At 37.0% G+C, this 23,385-nt stretch overlaps 1 protein-coding gene across 1 annotated transcript in view; it reads left to right on the top strand.

The window, feature by feature from the left end:
* Positions 1-23,385, top strand: part of P3H2 (prolyl 3-hydroxylase 2) — a 1,547,814-nt gene that overhangs the window by 741,130 nt on the left and 783,299 nt on the right. Inside the window, exon 3 of the mRNA XM_044070221.1 lies at positions 9,309-9,498. Coding sequence (XP_043926156.1) covers positions 9,309-9,498 — 190 coding nt within the window. The remainder of the gene's footprint in view (positions 1-9,308; positions 9,499-23,385) is intronic.

Genomic DNA, 23,385 nt, shown 5'->3' with positions numbered 1-23,385 from the left:
CACCCTTAAACTAATACTTTGTTGAAGTACCTTTTGATTTAATTACAACATTTAGTACACCTGCCATTAAAGAGACTCTGATTAACCCTCAATAAAGTTCAGCTGTCTTAGTAGGATTTTCCTGGCATTTTCTCAGTTGCCTGCTACAGCAAAAGCCATGGTTTGCAGAGAACTTACAAAGCATCAAAGGGATCTCATTGTTGAAAGGTATCAGTCAGGAGAAGAGTACAAAAAAAAAAAATTCCACAGCATTGGATGTACCGTGGAACACAGTGAAGACAGTCATCAAAACGTGGAGAAAATATGGGACATCAGTGACCCTGCAAAGAACTGGACATCCCTCCAAAATTGATGAAAAGACAAGACAAAAACTGGTCAGGGAGTCTGCCAAGACACCTACAGCAACACTGAAGGAGCTGCAGGAATTTCTAGCAAGTACTGTTGTGTACTACATGTGACAGCAATCTCCCATATCCTCCATATTTCCTGGCTATGGGGTAGGGTTGCAAGATGGAAGCCTTTTTTACACAGAAAAACATCCGGGCCCAGCTAAAATTTGCAAAACAATACATCAAATTTCCCAAAAGCATGTGGGAAAATGTGTTATGGTCTGATGAGACCAAGGTTGAACTTTTTGGCCATAATTCCAAAAGGTACATTTGGAGCAAAAACAACACTTCGCATCACCAAAAGAACACCATCCCCACAGTGAAGATTGGTTGTGGCAGTATCATGCTTTGGGATTGCTTTTCTTCAGCTAGAACTGGGGCTTTAGTCAAGGTGAAGAGAATTATAAGCTGTTCCAAATACCAGTCACTTTTGGCCCAAAACCTTCAGGCATCTGCTAGAAAGCTGAAAATGAAGAGGAATTTCATCTTTCAACATGACAATGACACCAAGCATTCATCCAAATCAACAAAAGAATGGCTTCACCAGAAGAAAATTAAAGTTTTGGAATGGCCCAGCCAGAGCCCAGACCTAAATCCAATAGAAAATCTGTGGGGTGACCTGAAGAGTGCTGTGCACAAGAGTTGCCCTTGCAATCTGACAGATTTGGAACACATTTACAAAGAAGAGTGGGCAAATTTTGCCAAGTCAAGATGTGCCATGCTGATAGACTCCTACCCAAAAAGACTGGATGCTATAATTAAATCAAAAGGTACTTCAGCAAAGTATTAGTTTAAGGGTGTGCACACATATGCAACCAGCATATTGTACTTTTTTATTTTTTTATATTTTTCCCCTAACAGATTTGTTTGTTTTTCAATTAAATTGTGCAGGTTATATGTCACATTAAAGGTGGGAAAAGTTTTGAAATGATTTATTGTGGTCTTATTTTTTTATATCACAAAAACCTGGCATTTTAACATGGGTGTGTACACTTGTCCACTGTATGTTATAGTCTGGCTATTCTAATAAATCTGTACCAGCCTTTCCCAGGTGTGAGTGTGTGTGTGTGTGTGTGTGTGTGTGTGTGTGTGTGTGTGTGTGTGTGTGTGTGTGTGTGTGTGTGTGTGTGTGTGTGTGTGTGTGTGTACATGTGCACATGCATGTGTGCATGTGAATCAAATCTCAAAGAGTGTGTGTGTCAGCTGCTTGGAGCTGGTACACAGAGCACTGGTTTCACAGAGAGTGTTGGAGGACTTGGCTTAGACACTCGGCTGAGGATTCAACTCTACAGCTGAGCCAGTGGGGAGTCTTACTAGAGACCTAGACAGTGAGAGAGAGAGAGAGAAATACAGACCATGGACTGAGTGTGTTCCCTGTGTGCTCTTAAGGAAAATTGTGTTTGGTATAGATAGCTGCATCTGTAAATACTGTGTGTATCTATTTTTGTTCCAGTTGAATGTCCCTCTCCAGTGTCAGTGGTGAGGATTCAGGCTCCTTGATTACTAGCCCAGAGAGGGGACGTCACATATGATATAGTAGAAATTTGCATCTTAATTTATAAGTAGGACAGACCTAGAAGAAAAAAAGCACAGAAATATCCCTATACATGAAGGAAGATGAAAGAGATCAGATATTTAAACTGAACTTGTATAGAAAATCTCTCCCATTTACCCATGTCAGATTTTTGCAGTAGGTCTTCTAACTTCTTAGAAGTTTCTGAAACATGGAAAGTATGTATTTGCTGTCTCCATTAAAGGGGATATCCAAAATCTTTTGACATATTTGAAGCTAAAAGATTCATACAAGACTTGCAATGTGTGTTTTCCATTGGTACAGCTGAATGGGGAAGGGGTTGAAAGGAACATAAAGAAGTTGGCTGTCCCAGTAAAACAAAAAGGCATCAGTTTTGTAGGCTGCCTCTTGATATACATCTGCACTGAAATGGCATCTGTTTCTGGAAGGTGGTGGCATGTATCAAATCAGAGACAGTATCAAAGAATTTAATTTCCTCTCAGGAATCAAGTTGAGTCCCCTGCAGCAAAAGTCTGCCATTAAGATAAAATGCACATTTACAATTTGTAGGTCAGTGTTCTGGATCTACTATACATGAGTGAAATTAATTTTAATAAAACATCATTATACCAAATAAGATTTGTTTGATTGTTTGTTTAAATATCCTGTTTGGGAGAGGGAAATCTCCTCAGTTTCAGCCACATGGGTGGTGGAGTGAGGGGTGGGGGTGGCAGAGCCAGCGCACACCATCCTCCTAACTAAATACAACTTTCACCAGGGTTGCAGCACCTCCTGGAAAGTTTAAGTTCTGTTGTTGGAAATGTTCTACAGGTTGCATTTTGCAAAATTTAGTCTGTTGTTTCACCATAATGCCCTCCGGTGAATTGTGGTATTCCTTGTAACTCTGCAAATAATGCAGTACTAATCAACAGAATTAGTCTAAAAACTTCTATGCCCCCTCCACACCTTTTCTGTATATACTACATAAATGTATTGTTGCAGGTTCCATCCTGCAATATTCAAGTTGAAATCAGTTGGGCAAGGGTCTTCAGAATATAAAAGAGCTTTCAGTAACTGTAGAATGATAAGTAATCTTCACTCCTGAGACCACACATATATGAACTATACTGTCCTTGAAATAAGTTCCACAGATATACTATAAGATATCTAATGTTATTACTTCTAGTGGTACAGTAAACTAATTTTACACACTTTCTGAAAAATGAACATTTACTCACCAACAAATGACTATCAATAAATATACTGGATGAATTAGTCTTCCCCAAAGTCTGAAGATTTTGATCCAGCCCAAACTTTAAAATCCTAAGAATTATTGCCCTGTGCATCCCTTCTAGAAGAACTGTTAAGACATGCAAGGCCTTGACCCTAGAGCCCTGAGCATTTGCCTCACAATAGACTCTGTCTTCCAAACTGCATCAGACACCTTAAAATCTTGTTCTGTGGAAGATGCACTTTTCTTTGTAGAATTTCAAGCACAGTTACTCCCAAAATAGTCCTCTGGGATGGAAAAATGTGAGGTTTTTGGCAATTTATGGATCCATTCTAGACACAACTTATTCCAACAGTCTGCACTTAAATGATAATTGTGAGAAAATACTGGCTACCTATTTGTAGTAATGCAAATACAGTGGCCATGTGTTTGAAATTATTTTGGAGCTATTTTTTTCAAAGGAAAGAAGTGTAAATTTAAATCATACCACCCCATTCTAAATCTCATTTTTTTTGTTTTCATAAATATTTTACTGTTTATACTTCATATTTTTGTTAATTGTTTATTTTACTGTGTTCTCTGTGTTTTTATTGTGTCAGTGCTCAATGAATAAGCACCTTAATATACTGAAGTAGAAGTTAAAGTCATCATCAATGAGCTGGTATTATGGGGATGTAAAGGTAGAAATCTTCTATATCGACTGATTTAATTGAGCTTTTATTTTATTTACATTTATTTAATATTTGTTAAATGTCCTTATCCCCAGGTTAAATATGCCATTCCCCTTCTAACACTCTATGATGCCACAAATAATATTCAGGTAGTAGCAGAAATTAAAATATGCAAATTTGTGTTATCAGATACCCACACAGAGCATTGTGAAACACTAAAAGGTACCAGTTACTTCCTGTCCATAGTACAGCAACAATGGTACTCAACACTTTAATATTATAAAATGTAATACCTGGTGAATGTCCACCACTAAAGAATTCTGTATCAATTAAAGTTTCATCCTACACTCTCCAGGGGGAGGGGGCACTAGATGATGGCATTACTTTAATGTATTTAGAAAATGTTTTGGCAAAGCAATATCTGAGACAGCTTTCATTAACATAGCCCATGCAGTGTGCAATTATCTAAACAAAACCAAACAAAAGAAGCATTCCAAGTGGATCAAAAGGACCTCCAGTTCAACTAAACATATGTTGTGTACATTTGAATAATTTATTTCCACAGAGATCTCCAAGTAAAATGAATATACACACTCAAAATTGTAAAAAAAAAACAATATAAAAGGATTAAGCACTTTTGTTCCTATTTAATATCTGAGACATCATCAGAATCAACCACAGTTATATCTCTTCCTTTTTATACCCATTAAAATCAATTCCCTTATGAAGAAAGTGTAACCATTACTTGGCAATCACCCACACAGACTCCGTAGGAAGTCAAACTGAATTATCATTTAAAACTGTCATTCCTTTAAAACTAAGTGGTCAATTCTATTTACAATACACACATATCTGTTTTTTATTTAAAATTCCACTTATAAATTCCAATTTAAAAACATATAACTATCAGAATAGTTTTCTTTCACCCTGTTAAAATAACTGAAAATCAAAAAATGGGACCAATTGAAACAATTAATTGTTGTGAAAAATCACAACTTGGCTGACTTCATTTTAAGTAAAGGCATATTGGATATATATTCATTTAAACCTGGGAACAAATATCCATTATGGGCCTACACAAGCTATCTAATCTATGCTTCTGCTTTCTCATTGCCAAAAGACTAACCACAACTTTACATACAGTCAACATTCAAATAATTTGCAAAATAGCCTTGTTTTTCAAACTTAAATTAGATACCCACCGAATATATTCTGTCATTTAGTGGCCTCTGTATTTGAAAAAGGTTTCCTTTAGATTTGGGAATTCTGCCTAAATTCCTTCCTGAAGAGTTTAAATCACATTTCTCAGAACACTTTATTTAACATTTGTGTACCAGGAAGGTCTGACTGGGACAGAGCCCATTTTCAGCAGAGGCCCTGGGAGAAATGCAGGCATATGTCTTTTTAATGTGGGAGGAAACCAGAGCACCCAAAAGAAACCCACATGAAGACAAGGAGGACATGCAGACTCTGCACAGAATGGCACCCCAACCAAGAATCAAACCAGAGAACCTGTTGCTGTGAGGCAAAAATACTAATCACTGCACCACTGAGCCACAAGATTAAACTGAGATGTGACACCATATAATCCTAAATTATTTTTCTTTTTTTGGGGGGGATCTGCATCCACAATCCCTTCACTAGATGCTACTAGTAAGGTATAATTATGTAACAGGACTGAACTCTTACAAATTATAAGTGAATTAACCAAACTTGAATTATACTTCAGCTTGGTGAAAACTGAATTATTCTTTCTGCAATGACTGCATAATGAATACACCCGCAGTATTTTATCCTCAAAGAAGTTAACTTGTTGGCATACTTTTTAAGCTTAGATAGTAGTTTTTACATTACCTTGTACTGATGTTTTAAATTCTGGTCATTGTGTCCACTGTGTCAAGGTATATGATATATGAGCATATGCACAAATATGTTTATGGCAAGTTTTCTTAATATTCAATCTAACCTTCTGTTTAGAAGTAAATAACTTAGTAAAACTTTGGAAGTACTCAAAAGCATAAATAGAATGTTAAAGATACAATCTGTATAAAAAAGTAGAACTGGTAAAGACAGAGAGATTTTTAACATTCATTTGAGATCTACATTTTCAACTATTAAACAGAGTCTAAAAGAGAGATTACGTATCCTTTCAAAATACATGATATTTATGGATTCATAAATTTTTACTGTTTTTATAATGGCTTCAGTATGACACTTTGGCTATAAGAAAACATTTTCTGGACTTTGACTGACTAATTCCCATGAAAGGACTTGAGATTCAGGTGTTACTCACACTGCTACCATAAAATAGCAGAATGATATAACTGTACCAGGGAAGAGCAGAACATTTTAAGTCTCTGGTTGGCAGGCAAGTACTCAAAATAGTCATATTAGGTTTTAAAGACAGTCCCAGAAGAGCCATATGCCTTAGTACGAACTCATGCCCAGCCTTCCTTTTAATGTGTGTAGAATTAGACATACAGTTCAGATGGCTTTCCATTTCTGACATTTAAAGAATTATTTGAGTTTGTCATCACACATGTAGAGTCACTTTCTTATGAAACATGACAAAACATTGACATTGCACCAAATACAACAGTAAATTTTCCTCACCTTTTCACACGCAATCCTTTTTCAGACAATCTCAAGGTCTGTTTCACATGTTAGACACATGGTACAGTATAGAACACACCAACGTGGTGCTATTGGTTGCAGAATGGTAACTCAAAATATCAAATAAAACCAACTCAGATAAAACATAAAAATAAATAAATAAATTATTAAGGTGAGCGCTTTCACAGTAAAACACTGCTTCATCAGACAACCCAATTAAAGCATCATGCATTTTTATATTCAAATCAGCCAATGAAAATCACATAACAGTTATTACAAAGCATAAACTCTTAAAAGTGCTGAAACACAAAAAATCATATGAACAACATGAAACTATTAAAAATCATAATAAAAAGTCAGTGCTTCAATGACCTTTCTCTTAAAAATGGTTTCAATGAAACCATATCATTAATACCAGGGAAGCAGTCTGCTTTAAAGAAAAGAATCCATTTCTGCTCATAGACCTCTGTCCTGTTTTTAATGTTGCCACCCCTCAGACTTTCTTATACAATTTCTAACACAAAAAAATTTAAATAGTGCTGTGTATTATTAGACTCATGTTTAAATAGTGCACTAGTTTTGTTTATTTCTGATATCTCTTAGGTGTTCAAGCACACGATCTCTCAAACAGCGGTTTGTCTTCCCAATGTAGTAAACATTACAGTGTGTGCAAAAAGCATAGTAAACTAAATTCTTTGTAGTACAGTCAGCATAAAAAGGAAACTCTACGGTGCACTTCTGCAAAGGATGTACATACTAGCTACCTGTATAAATGTATTTGCATGCATTAAACTTCCTACAAGGGAACGTCCCATACCTATGCGAGGTAGAGGCTGATGGTGTATCATTGCTTCTGTAACATAGCTGTTTCTTAATAGAAGCACTGTTCTTAAAAGAAAAACTAGGCTTACTGGAGACTATTTCACTAAGCTCTTCATTTATATACAGACTGTTCTAGTTTCTCTTAATTTTATCATAGGAAATATTAACGTCATTCGAGTAAGTTAAAGGAAACCTGATAATACGTATATCTACGGGTGTCTCTAATGGTTGCATCTCATTAGAAGTCTCAGAAAAGAAGGGCACAGTAGAGTTTCCTTTTTATGCTGACTGTACTACAAAGAATTTAGTTTACTATGCTTTTTGCACACACTGTGATGTCTACTACATTGGGAAGACAAACCGCTGTTTGAGAGACCGTGTGCTTGAACACCTAAGAGATATCAGAAATAAAAAAAATAGTGCACTATTTAAACATGTAGAGTCTAATAATGCACAGCACTATTTTTAATTATTTGTGTTAGAAATTGTATATGAAAGTCTGAGGGGATGCAACATTAAAAACAGGTCAGAAGTCTGTGAGCAGAAATGGATTCTTTTCTTTAAAGCAGACTGCTTCCCTGGTATTAATGATATGGTTTCATTGAAAACATTTTTAAGAGAAAGGTAATTGAAGCACTGACTTTTTTACTATGATTTTTAATAGTTTCGGATTGTTCATATGATTTTTTTGTGTTTCAGCACTTTGAGTTTATGCTTTGTAATAATTGTTTTTTGATTTTCATTGGCTGATTTGAATATAAAAATGCATGATGCTTTAATCGGGTTGTCTGATGGAGCGGTGTTTTACCATGAAAGCACTCACCTTAATACATTTTTTTTTTAGTTTTATCTGAGTTGGTTTTATTTGATACCATTCTGCCTGCAGGAGCATCACATTGGTGTGTTTAATACGATTTTATTTTTTCCTTCTTTGGAGCTCTGTTTCCTGGTTTCTGCTGTTTTTACTACATGGTAGAGTATGTCATCAGCTACTGCACCCCTCCATCTGTGAGAGCACTTTGATGTCATTTTCACAGTAGTAATAATGATAACATAAAACAATATTTGCACACAAGTCATTCATTGTATGTTCATGTCATGCCTGTAATGCGTCTAATTCGTACTCTAGTTATTTTTAATATAATTTTTTACATCTCAAATTTGATGAGCTTCTCTCCTGGGTCCTCTGATAAAAAGAGTTTTTCATTCAGTTAGATTTTCCCAGGCAACAAAACACATAATGAATAAGTAAATTAATAAATAAGCCAGTGGCTAATAATGACTAAGTGGGTACTACAAAAGGGGAAGTGCTAATGTTACAGATGCAGCACATCCCCATGAATGACCCTAAATTGCCAATGAGAAGGTCTACATAGCATTTCTGGATATGCAGTTTCCAAGTAGAGTTCACAAAACTCATGTATGCCAACTGCATCCTTGGACATTTGTCAGAAACCATCACAGCATGCAACTGTAATAACACTTATTCTACAAGTAATGAAACTAGAACATATGGGCAATCTTAGCCCTCCCTACCCCTAACCCAAAGAAATAGCAAACATATGTATTTTTGAAATTCTATTTGTTCTCCTTATTGAAGTACCAGAACACCAATAATAATAGTTATATGTTACTCACACTCACAGTAGATTTAATTTTCTTTCTGATTAGCTAGCATGGTTATATATTTTGCTTTGTATCCATATTAATAGTTGTAATAAGAAATAAAATACACTAACAAAGTTGCTTATTATAGAATGCAACTTAATTTCTTTAAAAATCTAAACTATAAAGTGAAGTCAGCCGAGTAAATCAGACTATTATAATTTTTTGATGGTGTTTAATCATTCTGATCTTGGCTGGTTGCCCATATTTCAATGGTAAGTAAGATATTACTGTGGATCAGGAAATACGTTAATACAGCTGACATTGTTGATAAAAGAGTCCAAACATGTAATAAATGTGTAAGGTACACGTTGGTAAAATGTATTGATAATGAGCAGTGTGGGTTAATGACTTGCGTAATTATAAGTACCTACTAATTCCTTGATACCTTTGTTTTATTGCAGGAAGCCTTCAGTGCTGGTGTCATATACTATGATAAGCAGATGTACACATTAGCAGTAAAATCCTTTGAAGAAGCTTTGGAGAAATATTATAAAGCGGATTTAGAATGCCGAGCTCTGTGTGATCAACCCTTAAAGTTTACAGAATATGAATATCTGGATTATAAGCTCCCACTTTATGAAGCTCTTGCAGGTATGACTAATTGAACCCAGATGCTTAAATAATTTTACATTACTTTCTAGTTTGTTATCAATTACTCTTGTCTGCATTCTAGAAATACATTCATGGTCACATTCATGCATACAGTTTTCCAAACAAAGAAATCATTAAATATCTTGAATGTGAATATAACTGTGACTGTTTATTAATCAGCACAAATGATACACAGACAAAGATGGAAGGACCTATGTTGCCACTGCAGATTACCAATTTAAACAGAAAAGTTGATGTATTATGGACATAAGCTGACCAATACTTTAGTCATAGGTTCATAGGTTCATAGGTTGGTACTGGGCTATCTGCCCGAAGGCAGATATGAGCCCAGCCACATTGTGCGGTATTCACCGCCCCTTTAGTAGTTCCCTAGACCCTTGTGCTAGCAGCTAGTACTCTTGGCCCCTATCTAGTAGTGCTGCTGGTGTGATCCCCGGTGTGAACTTTCTGTTACCCATTCACTCATCAAGGTTCCTCTTGAAGAGTGATAGTGAGGGGCTCTGTCTTATGTAGATCGGGACCCTGTTCCATAGTAAGGGAAGTCTCTGCGAAGGAAATCTATCCCTCCAGCATGTTCTATTCATTGTTGTGTTGAGGTTTATATCCCTAGAGTGTGTAGCTCAAGTAGATTTGGTTTTGCTAAGATGGAGCATGTTCAACAATTCTGGGTTGGACATGGCTCTGTACGTTAGACAGAGATCACCTCTGAGAAAATGGTATGCAACAGAGAACAGTCTTAGCTTTTTCAATCGTACTGCATAGGGCAACTGTTTGAGGCCAGTAATCCTCTTGGTTAGGTACCTCTGTGGTCTCTCCAGCTGCTGGAGATGTCTAGCCAGGTACATTCCAATTGGTGCATTGTACTCAATAATGGGTCTGATGAGGGAAGAGTAGAGGGGCACTATTACATCCTTAGATCTTGATACAAACCCTTTCATGATCAGATGGGTCACATAGAAGAATTTTCTAACCACTTTGGCAACATAGTTATCAAAGGAAAGCTGACTATCTACTTGGGTCCCTAGATCCCATATTTCTTCTTCAGATTTCAGGGGATTACCTCCTATGTTGTAGTTTGCGGGTACTCTGTTTTTTACAAAGGGGATTACTACACATTTTTTTGCATTTAGCTTGAAACCATGGCTTTGACACCATGCATTACTCATTTAAGCCCTTCTGTAGGATCTCCATGTCAGCCAGAGACTCTATTATAGCACTTAGTTTGCAGTCGTTTGCAAACTTAGTCAGCCACAGCCCTTCCGTGCTTACCTGTACTTCTGAGATGTATATGCCAAACAGGAGGGGCCCCAGGACAGAGCCCTGAGGCACACCACTCATTACTGGTCTGGATTCGGACATAGACCCCACTACTCTTACTTTATGGGATCTGTCTGAGAGCCAGTTTGCGATCCATCTTGTGACGTAAGGGTTTATGCCCAGACTGGTGAGCTTATCAATAATACCTGAATGGGGAATGGTGTCAAATGCTTTAGCAAGGTCAAGGTAAGCCGTGTGTACCTCCTTTCCCTTATCTATAGCCTGAGTAACTGTCTCAAAGAAATCCACCAGGTTCAGGAGGCATAATCTGCCCTTGACGAAGCCGAATTGTGTGGGGTCCAGCGACTGGAGGTTCCCAATCTCTCCATTTATGAGTTCCATAATGATTCACTCCATAGCCTTACAAATCAGACTGGTCAGGCTTATTGGTCAGTAGTTCCCAGGGTCAGTTGTGGCCCCACTCTTGTGTAGCAGGACCACCGTTGCCGTGCGCCATTCTATGGGCACATATCCTGTGGAGAGGCTGAGACTGAACAGGGTATTAAGATGTGGGGTTAATTCCTTTTGGAGCTCGAGTATGACACAGCCTGGGACACCATCTGGTCCCATGGAGGCAGTGTTTTTAGCTTTAGATAGAGCCTTGTTAACCAACGTATCAGTAATAATTGGACTTACACAATCCCCTGGAATGGTAATAGGCCCTTTAGGTGGTGAAGGGGGGAGTAATTTGCACTGAACCTGTCAGCCAAGATGTTGGCAATGTCAGAAGGGTCAGTGTATTTTGTTCCATTTTGTACTAGCATGCTGCTTATAGTCTAAATAAGCCCCATTAAATATTTCACTGGATGGCATTTAGCCACATAGTGACAGTAGGACCTGCTCAAAGTGTTTACATTACTCTACTTCATTACATCACGATATTGCTAAATATTTTGAGATATGATACTTCAGATTGCATTAGACAATCATTGCTTGTTTAAGGTATTTCCACTCACATGCTGCCTTGTCACTGTCCTGTATGAAGATACTTCATCATGTTACTTAACTTTTCCTTAACAGATTTGCTCCTAGGTTCTATAGGCAGTTTCCTGTGCTTTTAGAAATGGAATGATATAACAAATTAAGTATGCTGGTCCCTTTCAAATGTGCTAGCTCCAGTTGAGTTAATCTGGTTTGAGGTCTAATATTCGATCAGGATACACTGCTGGGAATTTAATCTCGATAATGTGTATTTTATATTTATCCTCAGTAGTGAGGTTTGTGAGAAAACGGGGACATTTGAATCTTGTTTACTAAACAAAAAGTAGCTATGCTGTCTGTGCTAATTTGGGAGCCTCTTTTTCAGACATACACTCATTGCTTAATAATTTTACTATGCCAGTGATTATGTGTAATTCATAACGGTGATAAAGCTGTACCAATATTGCAATTTCAGTTGTAAATTTGGAAATTCCTGATATATAAAAATAATAAAATTAAAATGTAAAACCAAAATTATTATGTAAACTACAAATGAATAAATGTTTCTTTCCCCTTCCCATTTCAAGGATAAGTACAACTCAAGTCTAGACTGACAAGCATTTTCTTGTAAGGTCCTGAACCCATGTCTTGGTGATCAGTTCTTCAGCTGTTTGTATACTTTCCAAGTGATCTTTCATCTCATAGATACAGTGATAGGTTCAGTTTTCTAGCTTATTACTTAACTGCCTTCAAAAAAACTTGACTTTCTCCTCTACTCTGTGTTTATTTTTTTACTTCTATCCACACACACACACACACACACACACACACACACACACACACACACACACACACACAGTGTGTATGTGTATACATATATATATATATATATATATATATATATATATATATATATATATATATATATATATATATAGACAGAGAGAGAGAGAGCAAAGAATTAATTCTAAAGCCAGCTGTTGTCATTTTAAGGCAGTTTATTTATATGCTGACTAAATAAAATAACACAAATAAGCTTCACTTTATAAAACAAACTCAGACGCAGCAAATTACCCACACTTCTTCCTGCAAGCACAGTTCAACACAGTTTCTTTACATTTAGACATTTAGATGTAGTGTTCCCTTATAGGCAGAGTTCTGTAAACTTTAGTTCAATTCAGGTACAATGTTCCCCTGCAACAATAGTTTAGCTGGTCACACACACACACACACACACACACACACACACACACACACACACACACACACACACACACACACACACACACACACACACACACACACAAGAAAGAAAAGAAAACAAGTAGAGATTACAGAGACTACAAAGGCTGAATTATATCATATTTTAGATGCTTTCATACGGTCATGGATAAATTAAACACCTTTTCCTTGAACTTCCACATTGGCAGGGTTAGCTACAAATGGCTTCTCTTCCATAAGATAACCATTCCTTTCCCAAACAAGAACACCCTTCACATTGTCCTGCTTCTGGTTTCACCCCCAGGATGCCTTTCAGACCCAGTTTCATAAATCTTCTGAGTAGTGGTGTATTGAGATTTACATGGCCCTGTCTGCAGCTGTCCCTTGTTATGTCCCTACTTATTTCTAACCTGTTTCTGAGTCACCAGCCTTAAAATAACAGAGCCCAGCAAGCAACATTTTGCTATGACATTCAGATTAACAAATAGTTTGTTCTTTTTATCAGAGTAAGTTTATTTCATAATCATGGAAACGGTTGTGTTATGTATCCGTCCCATGTTTTCTTCTAGTTCCCTGTGTCCAGTTTTAGCACTCCAATTGCTGTATCCAGTCACAGGATTTTAAGTGTAACTGGATCATACATGGCAGTATCATCCAAGCAGAGGTCACCTGTAAGTAGTCTCTAACAAACAGAACAGTAGTTCCTGAAAACTTTCTTTGTAGTTCAAGTTTGGTAATCCTATGATTTTTATAGTTAGGAATAATTTCACATTTTAAAATAGTTTTTGCTGGCTTGTCTAATGGCCACAGAGAGTAGGACTATGTTTATTCACAAACTGTTTAGAATCACAAGGGCTACAGAGTATGCTTTTCTGACTTTGGTAGAACCATACTGCTGAACATTTAAAGTATTTACCACTCTCCTATGTCTTTAATGTTGCTGCCATGTTTAATGTTCCTGGTCATTTATTCTGTAATCATAAATTATGCCCCATTTGCCAAGTCTAATGATTTTACATTTCTTGACATTAACATTAATATCAGGGAGATTTGTTTTGTAGACCAACCTGAAGGACTTTATCTTTGTTTGTTGAAATAATTGTTGCCCTGTTTGGAATCATCAGCATATTTGTTTATTTGAGACAATTTCTCACCTTTATAGCTGAGTTGAACAGACCATAATGAAGTGGCCACAGCATGGTACCCTGTGCTACACCACATTGTCCCCAGTATGAATGAGAAATTTATCCAAGTCCAGCTTTTGTTAAATTTTGTTGCTTAACCATTATTTTACCCACTCAGCCTTCTCTGGACATTTCATTTGTCAGTTATCCTCCTGTGTGAATTAGTACTGAATCCCTCAGCAAGACCAAAATACAAAGTGAATGCTGTCATCTTTGAATACGGATGATCCCTGGATCTCCATTCTACTTTCTGCCTAGTCCTTTCCATGGCTCTTTCATGATAGCACTTTCGTTACCATCAGCTACTAACATCTCTATAGTTAGTTTCTTTCATGAGAATTGCCTTCTTAGCCAGTACCTACATTCATTTCAGTATTGCTAGACATATTCTGTATTTGTGGAGACAGCTGTTAAAATGATAGCTGAAGTCCACCAGCTAACATCCTTTATATTCCTCCAGTCACTAAATAATGCAGTGTACCGTCACTGTTATCCAAAGCTATATAGGGTATACCCATGAGTGTAGACAAGCATTTTCCATGTATGCCACAAGGTGCACATTAAATACTTAAATATATATATATATATATATATATATATATATATATATATATATATATATATATATATATATATATATATATATATATATATATATATAAAAACAGTTATTTTGAAAAATGCTAAAAGTTAATTTGCCATAGCATATTTGAAGATTTATTCTGGTTGTGATTCAATAAGTCATTATATATTTTTTTAGAAATCCTAGTCACCTTTTTTTTTTTTGTATTGAGTTATGACGTTGACATGTACTGATGCCTATCATCTCAGGATCTAGATTTTTTTCTTTTTTAACAATATTAAAAAAAGACTATAGTGATTGTAGTGGGGTCTACATTATGGTAGAGCTTCATTCGGGAAATGTACAAGTACAGAACTCCAAAAGTCAAGAGCTATACCCCTTGTGCAACAACTTGTCCTAACTTTTATTCATTTATTATTATTTACATTTTGTTATTGCCCAAATAGCTGAGGCAGTTTGAGTAGAAGCCTTGGAAAAAAGACACAGGAAGTTTTTACATTATGGTTTTCAAACAAAACATAAAAATAGATCTCTATGTAAGATATTACTGTACAGTTGCTAGCATTTCAAAAACAAGCAAAATTTAAAAAAGTAAATACATTCTATTAAAGATAAGCGAGAAAATGCAAAAATCAGTAAGCAGTACAATATGTGAGCCAAAGAAATACAATAGTAAAATCTTGGTAGAGCATGCAAGTATATGTAGGTAGAATGAATAAAGTAAGTACAGAAAATTAAAAGATAAGGGTGGGGGTATATGTGACACCCAGAAGGTAGTATAAGAAACAAGCAGTAGAGAAAACTAATTGTGAATGGGAGATATAACTAAAACAGGGGTCATAAAAGTAGATGAAACAGTTAACTAAGGTATAAGGCAAGAACCTTTTTGAATTCACATTTTCTGTTTCTTCTGCAAATTGAAAAATTGTTCCAACTATCACCAGCATGTTAGAGAATAGGGCATCCCTATATTGGTTGTACTTTTCCGATTGTTTTACCAATTGTACAATTGAGAAATGTAGATTTCTAGCAGAAGAGTACCACATCAAACAAAATTAAGATCTTAAGTTAAATGTTTGTCATAAACCTTAGGAACAATGCCTGATCGAATAATCATTTTTAAAGTCCCTGGAAATTACCTTTGCAGAAGCAATACCATTTAGTCCTGGGAATCAAAAAGTAGGTCATGCTAGTGAAGATGGCATTAAAGAGAAAATTGGACAAAAGAACAGGAGGCATTCATATGGACTGGCTGCTACACTGCAGAGATGCACAAAATGCACAATGAATGTTTATTGAGCATGATGAAGGATTTACAGTTTATGAACTATTAGGATCTACTGTGCAAACAGAAGTTATGGTACAAAATATATGTGCTGAGGACACATTAGCAGACAAAAAGTATAAAACTGCATTTCCTTTTGAGTGTTTGAGCACTTGTTTTTGACTTACATGGTTAAGATTTACTAAGAGGAGATTAAGTTCTACAGATACACTAAAAGCCTCCATGGAACTGCTTTCAGAAAACACACAGTAAGACTCCAGAACTTTTAAGGGCTTCTATAGGGTTTGCAAAGAAACCAGGAAAGCCATTAAGTTAACAAGAAATAGTTATTTAAAAGCAGTGGCAGCTGGTGACTTCAAATTAAAGGAGGGCTGCAGGAGACAGCTGAATGGGTGGGGCCAATGGGGAGAGGTGTGGCCAACTAGAAAGGGGTGGAGCTATGCTCAAAATCACAACAACTGGAACTTTAATTAAATACACTGCCCTGGGTGCCAAACAGTCATTATGAGAGCCCAATCAAGACAAAATGAAGTGTAGAAGAAAAAAATATTTCAATGCATTGGCTACATGACAACTTACTTAATATCCAGATGGAAACAGGTTGTGAGGCATGAAAAAATAAATTACTTTTTAAATACATTACTGAAATTCCAGTCAAAATCAAGTATAAAAAAACAAGCAGCACTCAACTCAAACCACTACTCCTTGCACTGCAGTTCTAATTATAATTTATATTCAGCTATGTAAAATTACCAAGTAACATACTGAAAGTAGCAATCTCTTTGATACCCCCACTTGTAAAAATGTTTCTTATCCAAAAAAGACCTGCTGCCTGACACAGCTATCTACTTGTTTCATGGGGAAGACATGATCAAAATAAAAAATGAACAGCAAACAAGATGCAAGCTCAAGATAAATTGCTTAAAGGATTCCTGCACAAGTTATGGACCAAACATGATAGATTGGCATTCTGTTTAGTTTACGGGTAAAGCCTGCAAAGATGACTGCAAGCCTCCAACAAATGTAATGAGCTTCTGAAAAATACTGTAATCCTGTCCTTTTATTACAAATACTGTCGTTTGCATTTCAATACCCAAGGCTTATAATTATCTAGTTATGTAAATATTCCCTGCATGGCAACAACGAAAAGGCTTTCAATGCTGGTAATTCTTTAACAGTATGCTTATTAAAGCTTACTTGCATCTTACAATCTCCGACAAGCTTACCTAATGGTCATTAAATCATTGCTACTTAAACAGAGCAACAGGGCACTGTGACAGCATGCATTTCCTGAATAATAAGAAGCACAAATCAACAGTATAAAAATATGACAGAAAACCAGAACATTCTACAAAATCAAGGACAGATGAAAAGCCACAGTCGTACTTGTGGTCTATCTTGGATGGGGGAATACTCTGCACACTTACACTGCATAACTGCTCCTTGCCTTCCTTGGACACATCCAGAGCCACTACAATGGGTAGTGGGGTGCAACAAGTATGTCACAATTTGAAATGTCTCTGGCTGACAGTGATGGCTCTGACACTCATACCTCTCAACTTCAGAGTAAGAAATCTGGACAAAGCCATACATAGAACTAGAAGTGGGACACAGGCCCAAAAATAAGGACAATTTTTAAATAATTATTAACTTAGATAATAGAACAGTAGTAGGTCTTGCATTAGTACGAATTTTCTGAAGGGTATGAAATCTGAAACTCAAATGTCTGCCATTTTTTCTAACTTCAGTCTTTAATGACTTGCCACTAATTTGCCAGAAAACCACAATTTTATGAAAAACAGACCAAAAATGTGATGCAAAAATATAAAGTTGCCACACAATACAGCTGGGAACCTGTCAAAAAAGGGACACCTTTTTAATATTAACACTGTTAACTTGAGCAGCTAACAAAATAAGAGCATCTACATGCATTTCTGAAATAAAAGTAATCTATAACTCTGATCATTACAGTTATATATAATTGTAAACCCTCCACGTTTTCTTCCAAAATTGCCATTTTGAGGAGGGATTGTTAGGGGAGAGCAACATTTTGAGCCAAAATTGGGGACAATTGAGAGGTTTGGATATTCCTAATTCTGTAAAGCGATTTGCACGTACCTCTCAACCTCTTAATGCAGGAAATCTGGACAAGGCCAAATATATTGGGGGAACATGCAAACTCTACTAAAAATTGCTCTTGTATAAACTTAAGACAGTTGATAGAATAGCAGGTTTTGCATTATCATGCATTTTTCTGAAGGTTATTACATCTGAAACTCAATGTCTGTCATTTAGTGACTTCATTCCTAAATGATTTGCTAGAAAACCACAAATTTTATGAGGAACAAACCAAAAACAAGAAGCAAATATCTATTCATTCTACAAAAATATGGACAACTGAGAAGTATAGTTCAACCGGGGCTGTCTGAGTTTGCTACCCTCCCCCCCTCACAAAATCATGGCTGAATGGAGCCTCCCTCCTGCAGCCATTCCAATGTCCCATTCCTTGGTTATTTTGCCCCATTTACCATAAACACTGTAATGTGCATACTGCTTTACTTCTGCAATGATTTAGATTTCATTTGAAAGCTTTATTTTGCATTTTACAGTACAACCCCTAATATATATCTGTTAAACAAAGCAATGCAGTCTCACAATGAAAACAGACTTAGCATTAAAACTTCTCTGCCCTTGAAACTCACATGCATTGAAACAGCATTGAAACCCATATTCAAAGAAAATACATTTTTCCAGTGGCAGATAAAGATTAACTTTGGGCTGTTTTCAAAATCATAGGTCCCTTGAACATGAAACATACACATGTTCTTTGATACACCTTCCTGACTGTATTACATTATATTCCTTGTACAATACAGTACAGTTGTGACAGGGCATTTTAAATTTATTGTTTTGAACATTTTTCCAGTAAACAATGAAACAAAATGCATGCGCCAATGACAAAACTGCCCAATTCACAACATTTCCATCATAAAAAGTCTACTCAACCTTCTATAGTCCACCAGTATCAGTAAATATGCACAATCTCTGAAGTAGTAAAATCCACATTATAGAAATCTGTAACTAATAAAGAGGTTGCTGCTAGCAAACAACTTTATATGTCATTGTTTCATCTACAAATAAAGTGCTTGTTGCCCTTGAAGAATAAATTGCCTATGTTGCATGCATTAAAAAAATGATAAGCTAGTAATACCGCAATAGGGAATGGATGGCAAACTGATAATAGGTTCATAGTTACTAGGTATCTTTGCCAAAAAGGACTGCAGCATCCACCCCCTTTACAACACAGTATAGTATCAACAATGCATCTACCTAGTGGGGGAGTAGAACCCACAGCCTTCTGCATCAAAAGCAAATACACTACCTGTTGTACTATTAACAATGTAAGCAGACTTAGCATAAGCTGCATTAAACTTTTGCTCCCCTGCAGCTCTCAGCTCCTTGTAAAATCTACTCGACACTCAGCTGTATCTCTGAATTTTGCAGCACAAGAAATCTGGAAAAAGCCAAAATTTATTGCAGGGGGGGGGTGGCAAAAGGCCAAAAACCAGGGACACATTTTAAACATTGCTTGTATAATGTTGGAAAGTTGCTAGAATAAAATGATGTGTTACCACTACATTTCATTGCCACGTCTTGAACCCAGGGGACCCTGTGCAAAACAGTCAGAGAAACATACCACTATGCCAAATCAGCTGTAACAGAGGAAGACAAACTTAAATGGCTACCATTTAGTGAATTCAGTTCTCCCCATAGCTGTCAACCTCTTAGCAAAAACACCTGAAAAAAGCCAATAATGTGGGAACACAGCTGCCAAACATATTCAGTGAATTCAGTTCTCACCATAGCTCTCAACCTCTTAGCAAAAATCATGTGGACAAAGCCAGTAATGGGGGGAATACAGCCCCCAAACATTCAGTGAATTCAGTTCTCACCATAGCTCTTAACCTTACCACAAAATACCTGGACAAAACCAATAATGGGGGGAATACAGTCCCAAAAATATGGGCAAATTTCAAATATCCATGTTATAAACTTAGACAATTGCTAGAATAAAAGGTTTTGTTTTACCATGTACTTTCTAAAGAATATGAAGTCTGAAATTCAAATGCCTGTTATTTTTAAACATTTGTTAACCAGGAAACTAGTCTGACTTGGAACAAAACAAAGTCAATTTTCAGCAGAGCAGGGAGAAACACTCCAGACACATCTTTGTAAGGGATGGGAGGACATGCAGATTCCACACAGAATGCACGCCAGCCAGGAATCAAACCCGAGAACCTGTAGCTGTTAGGCAACAATGCTAACAGTGCACCACTGCACTACAAACCTTTGCAAGGAAAAATGAAGCTACAGAAACCACAGACTATATGAGGAACAGAACAAATATGAGGAAAAAATCTGCAATTTTTTTACAAATAGTGGTGGGTAGGGAATTCAGGTCCTTGCCACCTGCATCCAAGGTACAGGGTTCAAGCTTGAGTATCTCTACCCACCACTATGTGTTAACAAGGGCATTTCACACACACACACACACACACACACACACACACACACACACACACACACACACACACACACACACACACACACACCAAGAGCTTAAACCTTACCTCTTTCCTGATTGAAGCAGCAAGACTTCAATGCTTCCCTACAAGAGCTAACTTACCTCTCTCCTGATTGGTTCTGCCTGCAGATCAAGCAGTGCAGAGCTCCTCTGTTCTGTGTGGTCGTCTACCGCACAGATTCCTGGGCATCTGTGGGGCAGAAAATACCTTCCCTATATCTGGACTGCTGACTCAGGCAGTCAGAGTTCACACAGATTCCTGGGTGTCTGCGGGGCAGTCTGAGTGTGTCTGTGCATGCGTGGAAAACTCTGGTACTCGTAAAAAAATTATTTTTTTCTTTCATTTTATGTTTCACAGTTATTATTTCTTTTGTTTCTAGGTGGGAGGGCTGCAGTCCTGCAGTCCGATAGCACGAGCCACCTCTGTTTAAAAGTGTGTATATGAAATGCACAATTTAATCTGCTGGATAAGTATCTGTGTGTAGTTTATAAAGTCTTGTTTCACAAGGAGGCACTGTTTGTTAGCTCAAAAAGCACAACAAAATCAGAACATGAAGCAAGTAATCGGCCCATAACAATATGCATTTTTTTCCTCAGTCTGTCATTATCTAACCCAACATTTAAGGTGTAATACCCTGCTCTTAAATTTCTCACCTAGTCTTTTGTGAAGAACCTTGCTGAGTGCATTTTCAGATCCACATACACTACACCACTAGTAAAGTGTTGCCCAGTTTTTCCTTAGTCCATTTTAAATTTCCACCGGTACCTGCTGGAAATACATCCATTTTTGAATATACTCTGCCAAGAGGGGGTGAAATTTGAGCTGAATTTATCTGCCAGCAGGTTTGTTATTTCTTGAGTATAGGTAGTGCCATCAACAGCCAACTCAGCGCATTGCTGAGTGTTTCCCTTAAGATGTGGGACATAACAAAAAATGCTTTCTGGTTATCCTTTCTTGGGAGTCTATTTCAGTCTCGTATTTAGCTTTTGAAGATTTGACTAGTTCCCTGATTTGCTTGCTGAGACTAATGAGGGATTTTTCCCTGTTGCACTCCCTCTCTTTTACTTCTAGACAGGAATTTCTTCCTTCTGTTGTATAGTCTATTTATGCTAGGGGTTCACCAGGGTGACTTGTTTCTCTGGCTAGACCTGGGTTTAGTTCAGTTAGGTACTACCATTTCTATGCAGTTGTTTAAGTGGTTGTACAGGGCATTCTTGTATACTTCTGTACAGGCCTCCATGTTTTTGGCATTAGGGGAGCTTTAAAATTACATATTCTATCACTAAATGGAAGGTAATGCCTTGGAAAAATTCTTTAGGGTTTTGGCATTTGATGGGGGTCCTACCAATGCATTAATTTTAAAGGAGACCAATTTATGATCCGATCTTACCATTGAGATCATTACTCTGGGGGAAGTGCAACCCTCCCCCATGTTTTTGAGTACTATATCAAGGATATTTGAGCCCTTAGTGGGAGTCCAGACCAGCTGTTCCAGAGCATTTGCATTGGCAAAGTCCAGGAATCTCTGAGCATGCATGCTAGCATCATGTATGTTTCCTTTTTTTATGGAGGGATAGTTAAAATCACCCATAAGTAGTGTGTTGGGTTGAATAGTAAGTGACTCAGGTACCTGACATGGCATTCATGGGTCATTGTTGGGGACCTATATCTAGCAATGATATGGTGGAGGATTTTGCTTATGGTCATCTGGACATGGAGTAGCTCAATCGAGTCATCCTGCTTGACTAATTGTAATTGTTTTTTATGTAAATGTAAAAAAAAAACTCCTTTCATTTTTTCCTTTTCAGAGTGTAGTCTGAATGTGTGATAGGTGTTGTAGCCTAGTTATTGGTAATGTCTCTCATTAGAGGCAGCTTTTGTTTTATTTTTTTATTTTCTATTAGCCATGATACAGGCAGATTTCTTGTGTAGACACATATCCTTGGCTTATATATTTTTAAAAGTCTCATGATTGGCTGTTCTATTTGAGGAGCTTTTGGTTATTGTTTGGTATACTGTAGCCCATGTTGTTGCTTGAGTTTGTGTAACCATCCTAATCCATTTTCAACTGTCCTTTATAGCTTGGGTGTGGAGATTGGAGTTCACCTTTGCTGGATCCTAGATTATCCATAAGTAGGTGCTTTTTGATTAGACTCTGCACCCTAATGGATCCTATGATTGGTTGTTGTTTGACCAATCAAATAGGTTCATAGGTTCATAGATAGGTACTAGGCTATCAGCCCTGGGGTCTATATAAGCCTAGCCAAAAATGTTCCCTGGCTTTTGCCACCCAAGAAAATTATTTTCCTCTGCCCCTGTCAAGCAGTGCTGCAGAAGTGATCCCGGGATGAATTTTCTATTTCCCATCCAGTCGTCAAGGTTTTTGTTAAAGAGGGCCAATGAGGAGCTTTGCTTGACATGAATGGGTAGTTTGTTCCAGAGTATGGGAAGTCTCTGGGACACAAATCTATCCCTCCAACATGTTCTGTTTATAGTGGTGACAAGGTTTAGGTCCCTGGATCATGTGGTTCAGAGAAATTGGGATTTCTTTAAGTGTAGCATATGCAACAGCTCTGGGTTTGACATAGCTTTGTATGTTAGGCAGAGATCACCTCTGAGTAGATGGTATGTGACAGAGTAGAGCTGGAGTAGGAGTAAGTGTTTTTCTAGCTGTATTTCCAGTTTTCATGTTTCTTGTATATTTGTATACTTATATGTTTTTATATGACTTCATACACTTTTTAAGAAGAGTGTATGTAAATACAGACA

This window comes from Protopterus annectens, chromosome 4.part1 (genome assembly GCF_019279795.1).
Source record: "Protopterus annectens isolate FY-2018-M chromosome 4.part1, PAN1.0, whole genome shotgun sequence".
Classification (NCBI taxonomy): domain Eukaryota; kingdom Metazoa; phylum Chordata; order Ceratodontiformes; family Protopteridae; genus Protopterus; species Protopterus annectens.
Note: the sequence above shows the minus strand (reverse complement) of the source record. Positions and strands in the feature narration are given on the sequence as shown.